This window comes from Gavialis gangeticus, unplaced genomic scaffold (assembly GCF_001723915.1).
Source record: "Gavialis gangeticus isolate Ggan-Ray unplaced genomic scaffold, GavGan_comp1, whole genome shotgun sequence".
NCBI lineage: Eukaryota > Metazoa > Chordata > Crocodylia > Gavialidae > Gavialis > Gavialis gangeticus.
Genome location: NW_017728983.1, coordinates 3394018 through 3411407, shown reverse-complemented (window position 1 = coordinate 3411407; position 17390 = coordinate 3394018). Strand labels below are relative to the sequence as shown.

The window sequence follows — 17390 nt, the reverse complement described above, 5'->3', positions numbered from 1 at the left end:
GTATGTTCCTGCATTCTAATTGCTGGCATCTTTACTTGTTACTGGTGTAATTGTGAGTAGACGTTTGTTTTTGTATTGATAATTAGGCAGTGGAACAGATGGTGAAGGCTTAGTTTAAAGTAATGTGTCCATTAAAGAAAATCTACTGTATACAGCTGAAGATTCTTCACTCTAACAGAACTTAAGTTTCTCTAACAGAGTTCCTCTTTCCCTAACAAGGGCTCCAGCCACTCCTGCATGGTCAGTAGGCCTGTGCAAAGCAGCTAGTATTCGTTTCGGATTCGGATTCAGATCTGGCTGATTCAGGGGAGAGCAATTTGATTTGGTGATTTTGAATCACTGTCCCAAATCAATTCAGCCGAATCTGATTTGGAGATTCGGCCGCTGCTGAATGTAGGCTGAATCTCCAAATAAGCCCCATCACCCACCTGCTCTCCCAGCCCCACCATGGCTGCCCCACCTGGCCTCAGCTCCTGGCTCTTTAAATTAAAAAAAAAAAAAGTCCCAACTCGCTGGCTCCTGCCAGGTGGGTGATCCTCGCTGCCCTCCACTGCTCCGCACTGCGTGGGGGGCTCTGCCACGAACTGCTAGAAGCCCCGAGGCCGCTGCAGGAGCTGGTGCATGGGAGCCTTTTTTTTAGGGGGGCACTCAGGGGGCTGGGGGAGCAGGCAGGGGATGGGGCCTGGCAGGGGTCCTCCCATGGTTCCCTCCTCCAGTCCCGCCTCCCCCGCCCCCTACTTACTAGCATGGAGTCTGGGTCCATCTCCCTGCAGCAGCCAGTAGGGGCAGCCCGAATCTCTGAAGCTCTCCGCATCATTTTTGAATCGATTTGGAGAGCTTTGAATTGATTCATACCATTTAATTGGTCTCCTGATTCGATTTGGATTTGGAGATTTAGCCGCTGACTCTCCTCTGAATCAAATCAGCACCCGAAGCTTCTCACAGCCCTAATGGTCAGTTTTATCTGATGAAAACTCAGGTCACTAAACACGGGCTGGCTTGCTTTCAAGTGAATATGCTGAGAGACCCATTATAACAGCGTATTCAGGATGGTTGGAGCACATTGTGCAGCTGCTGCTTCTTGTGTCCTTGTCATAAACTACGTATTTTTCCAGAATCATGCACAAGTGATGGCTCTTTTCATTGCTGCAGTGAGGTCTGCCTTTGTGCAGGTCTCACCAAGGAGCCGGCAAACAAGCATGCACTCCGTAATCTGCACTTTACTGTTTGGGAATACAGATGCAAGGTGAATCCTTAAAAAAGGGGTTCAGTCCTAGTAGGCAGCATCACCGAATTAGCTCTGGGCTGCACAGGAAGGGGGCAGGTAGGGAGAGCAGGGATAGGCAGATGGGAATGTAAATACAATAATGGACCCAAATCTGCTGGCCTTGGGATCCCACTGATGCTGAACCTTTGCTGAGGTATGAGAAGGGTCTTCACCCTTCCTTCCTTTCCCATTCCACCCTCTCCCCTCTGCTTGTTCCTTTTGATGGGCGATCTCTTCAGCATGTTGCCTCTGCACTTGGGGTGAGTCCTGTTAGTGTTCTTTATAAAATGTCCATTTTCATAACATCTAAGACATTTTTCTGGGGTAGACAGCTTGGGGGATGTGGGTGGAAGATGGACTTTGGGAGGGCTGTCTTCATTTCTGGTTCTGGCATGAGTTTCCTGTTGCAGAAGTGATGACAGCCGGATCTTTGTCATGAGATCTCAGCAAACCGATTCCCTTTTAGATTTCTGTTGTGAGAAGAAGTCATTAGAGGTGCAAAGAGGAAGTCTTGGAGCAAGGAGAGAGCATAGCTGTGAGGGAAGTCCTTTGTCCCCTCCAGAAAGTTTGAGTAATTCAAATAAGCTTTGGAATGAGCACCTTTGCCTTCCTGATTTGCTTCTAACTTGCAAGTCTAGAGTTTTTGAGCCATGCTGTTGGAGACTAAGGAGAGAAGGGGTTATAGCTGCATCAGTGAAAACCTCAGGGAACATTTACTCTGGGTGAAGCCACTGTAGATGGCTGGAAATGTATGATGAAGTAAAATTAGTGTTCCTATAAATGTATGAAATCCAGCTGGAATAGCAGCTCAGGGTGTGTCATGCGTACTAGGAAACATATCTTACCTGTACTGGAAAATAACATTATACAGAACATCCAATTAAAGAGATTTATTGAACACTGCAGGGACTTAGAGATATTATTTAAGGGATAAATTTTGCCGCAGGGGTCATCCCATTGATTTAGAGCTACAACAGCATGCATGATGTCGATTTCATACAGCATGGCTTATAATATTGTACCAGTTCTAGGAGGTATAGAACGAGTACATAATAAATAGCTCAACTTTAAGCTGCTACACATGTCTGGGGTTTGGCAATTGTTTCCATTCTTAGCAATGACATAATGTGTTAGTTGCATAGGCTTTATACATATTATTTCTGATACCTTGCTGTTGTGTGAGCATCAGCCACATTTTAATCACTTGCAACATTATAATAAACATTAAAAGTGCCCTGCGTACCCAAATACTTGGTCTAAGAACCTTGTGGAATTCAGTAAGATGGATATTTAAAAGGCCATATATTTATCAAGAGTGTAAGCTTGTTGGGGGAAAGTCCCATGTTGTATGGAAGCGTAGTACCTAGCACAGTGAGCCTCATTTCTGATTAGGGTTTCTGTACGTTTGCTGCCAGTGCAAAATAATGAGTAATAGAAATGTATGATTTCTAGGGTTGCAGAATATGTCATTCAGAGTGTTTTTGTACCTTGAGCACACATCGTTATAATACACCACCTGATGTTTCAGGTTAGGCTTTAATGCTGCAGTCAAAGACCTTTTGCCTTCCCATTCCAGTGCCTCAGCCTCCTGTGCAATGTGGTGGAAAGGGATATTTAGGATACACTAGGATAGGATATGCTAATGACTGTCCAGTAAAGAAAACACAAGTAACAGCTGAAAGGGAGTTAAGAGGAACCTTGCAGTCTAGAAATTTTCCAAGATTTCCTTAAAAATTAAATACAGAGCCAACCTAGTTGGTGTTAACTAGTTCTGCAGAATTAAGCTGGATAGATAACTTGGTGTGTACATGCTTTGTTTTCTGCTGGTTGACTTTCACTCTTTTTCTGGCCCTCCTTTTTTGAGGGTGGGAAGCGCAATAAAGAAGCTACATTATAGATTCCCTGCAGTTTAGCAGGTGAAGATCTCAAAAGATGAGATATGCAGGGCACAAGCCTTTATTAGCTTAGCATGTTAATTTGCTCTTTGGCTTGATACTTTTAGGTATCCCCTATGGTGTTAGTTCTGGCAAAACTTCAGCTTTTGTTGTTGCCTGTATGAAAGTATGGCACCCTCTTGGTTTCCATCTGATACAGATTAGTCAAGTAAAATGTCTTGTCTGCAGTTTTTGGACTACTTAGCCTTGTTTTAAGCAGTCTTATTTCCATGCGACTCTCAGGCAGGACTGGGAAGACACCTGTCTGCTATGTTTGCTCCACCTTTTCTGTGAAGTGAATGCGGAGCCACATCCTGGAAGTTTGGAGGAGAAGAGAGTGCGTTTCTTGTGGTTACTCTCTTGTGCGTACGCTAGAAATAGAAGATAGCTAGTCACTCTCAAGGGACCTGGGAGATTGATTCAGTCCCTTCTTGCTTTGGGAGCTATTAAAGAACTTCCCTGTAGGGGTCCTGACACTGTGACTTTGGTGATCTTAATGGGATTACATGCTGACCTGCAGTTGCAGTTGTCAACTTTTCAGACTGTGATTAGACATGTGAAAAGGAAAAAAAATAGGGAAGAGCTATAAAAAGGAGCAAGCGGATGTCCTGAAAAGGAGAGGAGAGGTAAGAATCAAAGATTAGGTGACAGTAAACTGAGGGAGATGCTGCTTTCAGACAGGGAGAAAGGGAGAGGTGTGAAAAGAGGAATGAGGGAACAACAAGTGAGATTGTGAAAACAACATGGAAGGGATGGGGAGATGGCTTTGAGGCTTCCTGTCTGATTAATGATGCTCAGGCTGTGATCCATTGTAATTCCCTCATTAGCAAGCCAAGAAAAGTAATTTTACACTGGCCCCTGACTGCCTCCCCCTTCCCTTCTGTCCCCCGCTCTTCTCCAAGTGATTGATTGCCTCGGTGCTGTGTGTGTGTTGTCCGATGTGCCACCGAGGTGGGGCTTAGTGAGTAAGAAATTTTCACGTGCCCCCTTAGAGGGAGCCGCCTCCTGGGCAGCCTGGTACATGGCTGTTTTATGCCTTCTGAAGCATGTGGTTATTCACAACCTGCTATTTTGTATCTAGATGGTAATCACGGGTTCAGGTTCTGAGTATCTGTACGTGTAGCTGTCTGAATACTAGAAAGGCCTACACAACCTCACAGAAATACAGGTACAAGTATTACAGCAGCAGATTGCTCCCAGCTGATGGTTTTATTTACACATGGCCCTGGCAGGACTGTAGTCCCTTATGACTTTTTCTTTCCAAAAAGACTCTTGTGACGTGGCTGGTGAAATAGTGGAGAGAGAGGGCTGGGTTTCAGGAGAGAGCTTGCTCTGTGTGATCCCAGGGGGTCAGCAATGCAAGCTGGGGCTAGTCTGCTTCCTCATGAATTTTCTGGCCTCAGCATCCTTAGCAAGATCTCTTTCTTACAGCTCTGCCTGCCTGCTGCATCACTGATTTGCTAGAGATAGGATCCTGGCTGGGAGGAACCCCTCAGGCCTTGAGCATGGGGTTGGTGGAGTCCTTTCTACCAAGGTGAAAGCCCATGATCCCTGCAAGATATGCATTTACATAAGAGGGAAGCTGAGAAAACTTTGCTGTCTCTCTCTTGCCCCCAGCTGTGCCCCATTCCTGACCAGTATTTCTTAAGAAGAGAGTCTCTTGCAAAATCACTTGGCAGTTCCAGCTCAGTATTCCACAGATGCAGCTTTTTCTCCTGAGATGAGAGCTGTGTAATTTGGCACATGTGTGACCCTTGACTAGGCAACATCCTCCCCTGCCTGGGAGAGGCCTGCTTGGGGTCAGCCTCTAATCCACTGTCTGCAGAAGCTTTTCATCCGCCATAAATGAATAGGTCCGAGGAGACCGAAGAGACTAACGGAAAGAACCCTGCAGTAATAGAACCAAACACTCATTTGTCATGTTGGAGCAGAGCGGTGTGACAGGCTGCTGCTGCTAACACTAATCCCCCCGTGTATTACAGTCATGCACCGCGGCACAGATAAGAAAGTTGAGCTCCGACGAAGAGGATGCGAACCTCCCCCTTGTCACTGCAGAGTCTGATGGGCAAAAGCAAAACATATTTGTTAACAACGATGATTTTTTTTTTAACTGCACGAGTCAACAGTTTTGAACAACGTCAAATGCTGCCAAGTTCTAACAGCCGGGGCATTGCAGAAGTCGGTGCAGAGGAAGCACCTTACTGGCCGAAGTTTATCAAAAGTACATTCCAGTGTCAGAGCACCGCCAAAAAAAGCACTCCGGGGAAGCCAGTTATAAGTGTGTTGAACTGCTGCACAGGAAGGGAGATGATGGAGTGAAAATCTTTTCTAAATAAACACTTGTTAAAAGTGCCTTTCCTGTAATTGAACACAGCCAGACTATATATTAAAAGAAGGAAAGAGTGGAATTATGGGTAAATGAGAACAATCTTTGCTGACATAGGTTAGTAGAATTATTCATTTCCTTATTTACGACGGAGGGTAGGGAGGCTGGTCTAGTGGACAGGAACTCAAGAGATCTGGGTTCATCCCCACTTGGACACAGCTCTCCAGTGTGACTTCCTTGGACAAGGAACTTTTATCTGCTTTGGGCTTCTATTCCCCATCTCTGAATTAAGGCTGACACTTTAACTCATAAGGCCGTTGTGTAGATAAAATCCATTAATAATCATGAGGCATTCAAGTACCACAATAGGCACTCAAGGTAGGGGGATGCTTAGCATGGAAGGCTGGGTTCCATTTCCAAGGCTCAGCACTTGCTTCTGCATGTTCATTTATGCATTGGCACGCCCACCTGTTTATTTGAACGACTCCAGTAAGGATTAATGGCTGTTTAATGAGGTGTATGGCAGTCCTTGCAGATGCATGCTTGTGAGGGAGGAAATCATATTTGTAATTTGTGCAAACACAGGGCCCTTCGCAAAACCCTCTTTTTGTAGAGGAGCTTAAGGCTGACCAAAGTGTGCTAAAGGGTGCAGGCAGGTAGAATTGTGTAAGTAGCTGACTTAAGCGATACACATGAAGAGCTTGGAAACCCAGGCTCTGGGGCTGCCAAGTACTCAAGCAATATTGTCAGGCATGTGAGTGAATGGGAATTCAGTAAGAGGGACTGAAGCACACTTCTCCAAAAGTGCATTTTTTGACCCACATTAAGTTATAGATAAAACATGTTGGATAAGGTCCCAGAAGTTTATAAACTAAGAAAGAAGTCTGAAAATAGCTTTGTTGACTTTTTTGTCACAGAATAAGGGAAAAATAGGGCTGGAAGGGGCCCTGGGAGGTCATCTAGTCCAGTTGTTCTTCTTCCCTACCCCAGTTCAAGGTGGGCCCATCCCTATATAAACCACTTGGAAACTTCTAATGAAGGAGATTCCACAACTTCTTCTTTCCTTTCTCTTTTTATACTTTTTCCCACTGGCCAGATTAACTGCTACTATTCTTTCAGTCAAGTCAAGTCAGTCCCAAGGCTGCAGCAACCGTTGGGGCACCTTAGATGCTGTAACAACCCACCTCCACTTCAGTGAGGTTAGTTGAGTTACTTTGCAACATTGGAAATTGTTTGGGCAGAGTGACCTGGTGGGTGCCCATCTCCTCCTGGTATAGATGGCCGTTGGCTTGCAAGGAAGCTCATCCACGCTTTGACAAGTCTTGTTTTTAGTCCAGCTGGGTGCCCACATGCCCTCCTTACCCAGGCTAGCCCAGGTGGGGGTGCTGGTTTAGTCGCCAACAGCCCAACCATGGTTTACTAGTTTACGTGGTACCAGATGGCAGACCAGGAGAGGCCTGGCCTGACAAGGACTATTTTTTCATTCGTTAAAAATTATCTCCCCCCCACAATCCTCCACCCTTTTTTTTTTAATTCGGTTTGAGCTCCTGTTAACTCTTACAAGCCAGATTCTGATACCCTTTCCACCCTACCTGTGGCTCTTTCCATTAGCGTGGCTTTTGGCAGCATTACACCTGCTGCTGTGGCTTCCCACCCACTGCCCCCACCAGGTCTGCGGTGGTGATTTTTCCATCTCTCCTCTCTCTTGGATTTGTTTGTCTCTCCTCTGTCCCTCAGCATACATCCTCAGAGTTGTGTGTGTCCTGTTTCTCAGCCCTGCCACTTCTCACCATTTCAGCATGAGTCACGCAGTTGTAAGTGTTTTTTTGGAAAGCTGCTAGTAGCTGTAGTGACTGTGTTGGCCATTGATAGTTTGCAGGGGAACTCCAAAGGGAACAAAGTACTTTGACTTGATGGCGTCTACAGCTTGACTTACTGAAGTAAATTTTGGGTCTCTGCTGCGGTAAGAGGCAGAGCCATATGCAATGTTGTGTTCCCATATTCACAGGAAGAGGCCCAGTATTTCAGGCTTCAAGTTGGGTCGATCAAGGCTTAGGTCTCTGCTCTCCTGCAAACTCCCTACGTGGCCCTGGTCAAGTCAGTCTGCTGCTCTGGTCCCCACCCAGGGGAAGAAAGGAAAAATACATTAAGAGTTTGTAAGGCACCTAGTTATTGTGGTGATGGGGCCATATAACTACCTTACAAAGATGCAGTGATTGCAAGGAGAGTTTTGATACAAACTAGAAGTTGAGATACACCACTGATCTCTGAACCTTTTTTCTGTGCTTAGTTTGGGTGGGATTCCTTATCTTTCGTATGCTACTCACTTCACTTTCACCTCTGCAGGACCCAGGCCTAATCAGCAGCACTTACGAAGAGGGAATGTGAAACATTAGTCAAGGGAGGCTGGGTGGAGGTTGCTGGTCAGATTGCTGTAACCTCACATCCCTGAGCAGCTAGCAAAAGGGTGGGTGGAAAGATTAATATTTCCCACTTGTGATGGCTGGACTGTTCACAGGGAGATTAGACACAACAGCTTTTGGATTATTCGTTTAATTGTACTCGTTTTATTTCCCACCCATTCATCTTTTTGGCTCCTCCTGTTTATCTTTCCAGCCTTCATTTCCTCATATTGATATGACCGTGGAGTACAGATTTCTTGGGGAGAAAGTGCTGACTTTTTAGGCACAGTAGATAGTATCTGGACTATAAAGGAAAAAATCTGACTGAACAAAAGGGGTGGTTGGGAAGAGTCAGTTAGGATAGACATGAGTGACAAATTTCTTTTCACATTTGGTAGAGACACTGGAACCAAGCAAATTAATCTGTGCGTCTGCCTTACTGCAAACAAATAAATAAAACCTGGAGGATTTTTCCCATCTGTCTGTATATATTGTCATTATCACTATTATTTTCAATCTTGTAAAAGAAGGACAGGGAAAATATTAGCTGCATTACAGCTTTTTACTATTTCCCCCAAAAATCTTACATAAGAAAACAAACAAACCATTCCAAAACAAAAAAATCTTGCTCTGATGTTATTATTTATTATTCATTTATCTGTCTGATTTTTGCCCTGTTGGATAATAAATGTATGCAACAGCTCAGTACAACGAACAGATGCCAATGCATAAAACAGGATATCCAATGTTGTTGATCAAAGCGACCAGCTGTCAGTGACTAATGCAAAGACCATAGAATTGGCTGCACTCAGTCTCCTTGTTCAGTGGGAAAAGAAACTGGATCAGTGTGTATGGATCCACAAACAACTTGCCATAGGGTGAAACAGGATGTTAGCTACTCTGTGATAACTGCTGTGGGTGCACAGTCTTCAGTCTTGATAAATGTGTGGCAGCTTACCATGCTTTGAACTCTTACCGCAGAGTAAGAGAGTTCACGCAGGCAGCTTCAGTGCACTAGCTGACATGCTACAGGCATACCCCTTCATATATCTTCTGCAGATGTATTCATGTGCCTACATGCTGGGACTTTGCATCAGGTCTCTTTTCCTTAATTGTAATAATGTAGCTAGGATTTTGTGCATTTTAGTCGGGGCCTTCTAGAAGTACACCTTATCACACTAACAATCTTTTATAGGTAAAATTAGCTTCTATTGTTTTAGGCTGTCAACTCAAATTCAGAGATAGTGTTTAAAGGTTTTCAAGCTTTTTTTTTATTATTATTTGTGGACCCCTTTGGAAATTTCAAATGGAGGTGGGGACTCCATAATCGGCTTTTATGGACCTGTTAGACAGTCTGCAGACCGCTGAGGGTTCATGGACCACAGGTTGAAAACCACGGCTCTAAGACAAGGGGTAAAGTGGGGTGCTGGGTTTTGCTAACAGTAGGTCCGGTCCTGAGTCTTTACTCTGGACTTCATCTGATTGATTTCCTGGGGAGGATTGCCTGAGAAACAGGAAAGTCTCTCCATGGATGTACTCTGTGAAGAATGTGGACTTCAGCAGCTGTTCAGTGTATTGGGGGATCCATTGTATTATTTCTAAAGAGCTCCAAGAGTCTGATCTCGCACCCACTGAAGTCAGTAAGAGGTTTGTTACTGATATTAATATGTGCAGAATCAGACTCCCAATGCACTTCCAGTATGCTTGTAATTTTGTTCTAAATATCTAGAATGCTAGTAATTCATTTATTTTGATTCCCTTATGTGTCCTCAGAAACCTTGATGGATACCCGGACGGCTACAGCTGAGCTAGGCTGGACTGCGAATCCTTCTTCAGGGGTAAGTGGATGTCACAACATTGTTGTCTTTTTTTTTTTGCACATTTATCACATGTTGCAGGTTTTATGCTCATTTTCCTGAAATGCAGATATGACTCTCAAGCCTTTTTATTTCTTGGCAAGAGCTGTCTTTGGCCCACAGCAAAAATACTCGTGGAACTGCGTCAGCAAAAAGGGATTTCTCCATCTTTACACAAAACTAGGGAAAATCCCCAAATTATGCATATTTTGTTTTGAATGTAAAAGAAATTGCATTGCCTTGTCCAAGCATCTGATAACCTGTGAATCCTAAGGTGAATTCCCCCAGTTATTCACCTCAGTGTGATATGGCCAGGATTACCCTGATGGCCCCTGATACCATTTTCGGGGAATGACTCCCTGATGGAAAGTTGCTGCATCTGCTGTGCCTCTCCTGCTGTAAACCCACTACAGATTCTTTGCCATCTTGCACACGCACACAGTGGGAGCAGGTAGGACATTCCTGGCATGTTTTCAGTCAGCTGCAAAGCAGTGATCTTCACCCACTTCTGAGAATTGGCTCTGTGGAACATGCTTTTGCTCTGCACGGCTGTTTTGCCTACTCACTCTCAGATGGCACCAGCCCCCACTGGTCCCACATTCTGATGACACACAGCATGTGGCCAGGAAGAGGTTATCTTTCAAGAAACAGCCGCACAGTGGAAGAGGATTTGATTTTATTTGTATGTATGTATTTATTATTTTTCTGTAGAACCTAATGCTGACAGTTGTGGCATTGCAATGCACTTGGCAAAGCAGTGAGTCAGGTTCTGCTGGTGCACTAACTATGTGGGAACCACACAGCAGTGAGCGTGTGGCTCACGTATAGTTTATGAACATCAGAATCTGTTTTATTGTGGGAGGGAAGGTTGACTCATAAACTGGGAAAAATGCAGGACGGGGGCTGGAGAAATGGGGAGAAGATGAGAAAAAAATTCATTGTGGGGGATGAGGGGGTAGAGAGGGAACATGGAGTACATGAGGACAGTGGGCTGGAAATTGTGCCCCTGTAGCCTCCTACCCTTTGGCAGGAGCCAAGAAGATGGAGCGAGATTCCCAGCAAGAAAGCGAAACAGAAGGCTGCTGTAGATAAAAGAAACTGGCAGCACTGGGTCAAAAACCAAAGCACAATGGCTCCAGAAATCCTCAACTCTCATCATCTGCAGAGGAAGGAGATTTCTCAAGAGAAGAAGTAAAAAAGGAGCATCTACACGTGGCTGCCTGATGGTTCAAAATAGAAAAAAAGTCCCATAGTTTCTTCTTCTAGTTCCTGGGCGGTGTTGTGAGATGCTTCAGATTTGAGGGACACAAGGTCTTCTAAGACTTGGGCCTTGGTAGCAAAGAGAAAAAGCTTTATATGAGAGGTTGCCTTCTCTCTTTATCTTTGCCTTCCAACAGAAATGATCTCAAATCTGAGTCTACATATCCAGCAAAACCTAGGAGGTCTATAATAGCTATAAAAACAAAGCAGTCTTCGCAGTGATATTGAGGATAGAAGCTGCTATGGTTTCTTTTCTGTAGCAGATTGCACAGAAGATGATTTCTTCCTGGAAAAAAAACATTACAGACAAGTTTGTTGATGCAGACCAAAGAAAAATCTATGAAGCCTCCAATGCTTCTGTTGCTGATATGAAAGCGTCACTGTGGTATTGGCTCATCATTGTTTCTGGCAATTGGGTATTAGAGGCTCTGACGTTATTTCAAGCTGTAGATTTTCAGCATCTTTGGCCCAAAGAGTGGTTCAGAGTGGGGGCACCCAAATGTTGACTAGCATGCTGTACCTTTTGATGTTACAAAAAAAAGATACAATACAGATTTCTCTTATTTTCTACAAAAAAGTATTGTTACCAGACTTCATTCTTATGAGAGAAAACATATTTCACCCTTTGCTCCATCCTTCTTCAGTGGTTACTTGTGGGTCATGTATAATTTAGCCCCTAGTCTGGATCTGTCTGAGCCTGTGGGATCTTTCAGCTGCCTGAATGTCTAACAGGGGTGTAGGTTGTAGCCATGTTGGTCTAAGGACATCAGCAGACAAGGATCTTTGGGTGAATCTAGTATCTTTTATTAGACCAACTTAAATAGATTCTTTTACTGTGAGATCAGGTTGACGGTAGCCGTGAACATCTGCTTTTGAATCGTATCATACCTGAGATTATGGTGCAGTGGAGTTCTTCCTGAACAGTTTCTTACAAAGATGCCCACGTGAAGAAGATTCAGTCTGTGATGAGACTTGCTGTTTGTCTTTCGGTTTTGATACCCAAAGCCATATTCCTTTCTCATGGACCTAATCTTGAAGAAAGGTCTCTGTCTGGTGGGCCTCGTCATCTTTGAGAAGGAAAGACATTCCACATATAGATAAGTCCCTGAACTCACTTTCTCCTTTCCTCTTTCCAGGTAAACCATTCAGTGGAGTCCCTGTTCTCCATCCTCAATTTCTCTCTCTCTCTCTCTCTCTCTCTCTCTCTCTCTCTCTCTCTCTCTCTCTCTCTCTCTCTCTCTCTCTCCCACTCTCTACCAAAAGGCTTGTAATTAGGAAACATTAGCAGGCACAAAACAGCTTTCATACCTGGAACATCATCCATAATTGCACTCAGCAGTGCTCTTCCCTGGCTATTAATGTCACTTTTATGAAGTAATGAGGAACAAAACACCCCGAGGCACTTAAAACATCTTTTTTATACAATACGAGTCTTTGAGGAATGGAAGCATAAAATAACCTGACTCACATTCCCCTGACAGAGAAAGTGATAGACAAAGACAGGGACAGACAGGGGAAAAAGATCCATTAGAAAGGCGGGCATGAGCTTAATAGATGGGCAGAACAGATTGTTAGATAGAGGGTAAGGTAGAGAGAGATGCTACAGAAGAGGTGATACTCGGGTGGGCCAGGGAATGGCTTGAGAGATGGATGGCTCCATTAGAACAATGAACATATAAGGACAGATAGATGCTGTAGTGAAAAATCTAATATCTTTTACTGAGTTATGTTGCATCTTGGTAGAGGTTTTCTTCACTGTGAACCTTTTCTGTGTTGCACTCTAGTGTGGGGTGCTTGCAGCACTAAGCGGATGCTGCAGTCACATCTTGGTATTGTTCCAGTTTCTTGAGGTTTCCTCATCTCCACAGTAGTCCTCACTAGCTTTTCAAAACCTGTTTATCTGTGACCTTAGAGCCCAATTCTTATTTGGCCGTCCCTGGGGTCAGAGTTAATTTTTTCGCTGAGGGCATTCCCAGGTGGAATCCAGAAGCCTCCTCATTTTGGCCAGACTTTCAGAAGTGCTCAACCATATATCACTCTACAAGAACACTAAAACCTTTTGGACAGAGGTTTTTGACAAGATCCCCACCGAGCACCAAAATAACCCAAAAGCTCTGCATATTTGGTGCATGCTGGCTGGTGGACTCTTGAAAATCTGGGCTGAACTAGCAGCTGAGCTCTTGTCCCAGATGGGCTGTATTTGCAGATTACAAACATGGCAAGAGGAATCACAAAATAAAAGCTGGTGGCAAATACACACACCCAGCTGTGAAAGCTCCCATGAGATGGGCATAAAGCTTGAAGCATAAAGAAATGTTATTTAGTACAACATGGCAAACAAAGGCATCTCTCCCAGCCTAGAGGCAGCCTGTTCCATAGGAAGAGTTTCACAAGGTGTCACGGATCATAAAGCTGTGAGAGGCTTCTAAGATTAACCTGTTTGGCTTCCAACTAATTGAGATCAAAGAACCTTACCCAGTCACACCACCTAGAAGCCCAAAAGTTTTGTTAGAGCAGTAGTATATCTTTTAGAAGGATGCCAAGTCATGACGTAAAAACTGATATATGGTGGTGGATCTATTACCTTCCTAGAGTAGTTGTTTTGGTGGCTAATTACCTTCACTGTTTTAAAAAAAAAAAAAAAAAAAAAGATGGCCTTGTATCTAGTTGGAATTTGTACAGTTTCAGCATCAACCGTAGATCTTGTATTTTTTTAAATTAACAAGCTGTATCTACTAACAGAAATCGCCTCCCAGTGTGTGTACTTGTAGACTGCCATCAAGTTACTACTTAACCTTTTCTTCAGTGAACTAAAAAAGAGTCAGCGTCTTTATTCTCTCACTTTGAGTTAATTTTTCCAGACCTTTCATGGTTTCTCTAGCGCCTCTTTGAAGCCTTTTTTAATTTTATAACCTCTTTTTCAATGTGTTGACCCCAAGACTAGATACAATCTTCAAGTAGTAGCTCACTACTGTCATATACAGAGGTAATATTTATACATGGATATAACTGGGTGGTTTGTCCCCTTAAGAGGAGAGCAGCCAGCCGTGTTGAGTAACTTCAGTTGTGGAGGAGCTGCTGCTAAGGGAGTGACCCCCTGGAAACTTAAAAACCCAGCGAGGAAGGCAGAAAGAGGACTCGTAGGGAACAATTTGGAGAGAAGGAGCCAGCTGGGAATAGAACAGCTTTCTACAACAAGGGGCCAGAGCCAAGGGATTCATTTTTTGAGTGCCCACAGCAGGGCGTTAAGGTTTTTTTGTTTTTTTGTTTTTTATTATTTGCCTATTTATTTGCAATGTAAAGACTCTGTTTGAGTGGGGAGGAGTGGTTTAGTTGCTCCTTCAGGAGTAAACCCACCTGCCAAAGCCAGCACACTAAGCAAGCGTCTTACAAGGGACTGTAGTGGTAAAATGGCAAAACCAGTTTCAATGTAGATTACACTAAGCAGGGTCTCTTCCTGCTCCCAAACATACTTAACCAGTTAAATAATATTCTTTTTAAGTACCCACCTAATGACAGCATGATCCTAATCTTTTGTTCAACAGCTCTTAATATACATGCCTGTGGCAGGTTCGTGTAATTTCCTGGTCAGGGCAGTCCCGATTCCTACAGAACAATAGTAACACGTATTCACATAAGAGGTGTCCAGGATATTCTGTAAGCTCTGTTGACTTATAACATCATAACTCATGCAAATAACTTCAGCTCTTTCTTACAGCCTGGCCCTTAAGACCTATGGATGATATCCTGTCTTCACTGAAATCAGTGGGGACTTTGCCATTGATATCCATAGAGTCAGGTTTTCACTTTATAGGATGGTGGAACTAGTGGTGAAATGGTTTTGCTTTCACCGGAAACGAATAATGAAAATGAATGGGGTTTTTTGTTTTGTTTTTTGCTGATGAGCTAAAAATGGCAACCTATTTTTGTTGTTGTTATTTCTTTTGATAACTGAAATTGAACCTTTTTAAGGGTTTATTTTATTTTATTATTTTCCTGGGAACTTAAATTTATTGTCCATAACTCCTGAAAACAGGGAAAAATATTCCCTCATGGATAAATTCGTCATTATTACTAATTGCCTCCGAGTGATAAATTAACTAGATTTTACTGTACATATTCAAATATGGCTTCAGTACTGCTGAGCTTCTGGCTTTAGGAATAACTTGTAGCAGAGAGTTCCAGGGGCTCAGTGAGTACTGGCAAAAAGTATTTCCTGTCATTGCTTTTAAATTTGTCAAATTGTTGCCTTCTCCTGGTGGTGAGAGAAAGGGAGGAATAGAAGTATACCTATTCCACTATCTGATGGTTGCTTTAGAGACTAACATCTCTTTCTTGCCTAAGTCCCCACTGGAAAGAAGTTATTTTTGACAGGAATCGGGGTTTGTTATTGCAGTCCCGGAGACAGAAATGGAGCTATGTAGATGGAGATATACCTGTTTACCAGACAAGAGACAGAAAGGCCTGATGGGTCAATATGATGTATAGATGCAAATATAAGGAGAGGCACATAGATACAACCCAGATATGAGCTACAGGACAAGAAAGAAGAAAGAATGACAAAGGGGGTAGTTGACAGACTAGATAAGGAGACAGCTGGATATATGAACTGGTAGATAATAGACTGATAAGAGACAGGTAGAGAAGAGAGATAAACCAGAAACAGAGACAGACAAAGGGGATTGGGGGGGAAGAGTAGACCACATGTAGCCAATTGCTGCCTTACTTTTATCTCATATGCTTCACTGAGGTTGCCTGAGTATAATCAAGAGCAATATACATATCACAGTCAAGGTGGCATATTGGATCATCCTCTTCAGATTTCCCATTGGCCTGGTCAAGTCTTATCTCCTCACCATCTGCTTCCTCCCCCTGTCCTTCTCTATGCCCCCTCACCAAGCTGCTGCCTTTATAGTGTGCTATTGGGAACCAGCAATACAATCTTGGCCTTTCCATTTCTAGTTGTTGGTGTTAAGTTCTGAACTCCCACCTCTCTACCCTTCCCTCAAGCCTCTTTCCCCTTCCCCTTCATGCTCCTGACCACTCTGCTGCTTCAGAAAAGCTCCCCTGTCATTTTTTCCTCCCCCCAGTCTGAGGGTTGTTTTGCCACCTTTCAGGGTTGACCGTTGGAGGAACCATCTCATTGCACCACTGGCATTTTCTTGCCTTGGTGCTGGCTTTTGATAGCTCTAGCCCACCACTCCACTAATTTCCAGAACTGCCTCAGACTTGATTAGATGTACCTCTTCATTCTGGGTAGACTGTTAAAATTACCTGTTTGCAGGTTAGATTAGGAGCAAGAAGCAGAATTGCAATAGGATAAAACAGCTATGCATGCACTGCACAGCTTCTTTACATGGTAACATAACTGCAACTATACCCTGAAGTATAGGAAAGACTGTGATCATTTAGAATGATACAAATGAAAGTGGTTCCCATGAAGCTGCTAACAATTACCATTCGAGTCTCATGAGTAACACACATCAGGGTCTGGGAAAAGATTAGGTCTCTTAAATGCAACAAAACAAACCACAACAGAGTCATCTTAACTGTCTGCTGGAGGCAGAACTTCTAAGTAGTTGATTTTGGGATCTGGTCCTCAGCGGATGTTAATCAAAGTCCATTGGGGTCTATAGTTTGACACCACCCTAGGGTTTAAGCAGTGTATGACTAGAGAGACCATTTTGGGAATTAGACAGGCTAGTCCAGACATACTGCCTGTATCATTCAGATATACTCTACTCACTCTGTCCTGTCAGGCCAAGCCTCTCTTGGTCTGGTATCTGGTACCACGTAAACCAGTACAGCCTGTTTCATGATTGGGTGGTTGGCAACTAAACTGGAACTCCCACCTGAGCTAGTCTGTGTGAGAAGGGCTTGTGGACACCCAGCAGGACTGAGAACAAGACCTGTCAAAGGGCAGACAAGCTTTCTATGAGTCAACGGCCATCCATATCTGGAGAGGAGGTGGGTGCCACCAGGTCACTGCCCAAAGAATCACCAATGATGCAAAGAAACTCAACAGACCACAGGGTTGTTACAGCATCTAAGGTGCCCCAGTGGTTGCAGTGGCCTTGGGACTGACTTGACTTGACACACTGACAGATTATTTGCTTTGTTGTCCATGGCAATTTGGGACAAGTGACAGACCTGTATGTGACGTTCAATGGCTATGTTGTTTCTGATGGCAGGAGCTGATTCCACGTTCCTGCTCATGAGCTCTCCAAAGCCCTGCTGCAACCAAGTGGCTTGGTAACTATGCCCAACCGGCTAGAATATAAGGGCCATATTGCCATAATCAGGCTGTGCTCCCTTTCATTGTGTGTTAGCAGAGCTAACAGCTTC

At 43.8% G+C, this 17390-nt stretch overlaps 1 protein-coding gene across 4 annotated transcripts in view; it reads left to right on the top strand.

The window, feature by feature from the left end:
- EPHB1 (EPH receptor B1) overlaps nucleotides 1–17390 on the top strand; it is a 463546-nt gene that overhangs the window by 135570 nt on the left and 310586 nt on the right. For all 4 annotated transcript variants that reach the window (XM_019512860.1, XM_019512884.1, XM_019512876.1 and 1 more), the window contains one exon: nucleotides 9703–9767. In XM_019512860.1, coding sequence (XP_019368405.1) covers nucleotides 9703–9767 — 65 coding nt within the window. The remainder of the gene's footprint in view (nucleotides 1–9702; nucleotides 9768–17390) is intronic.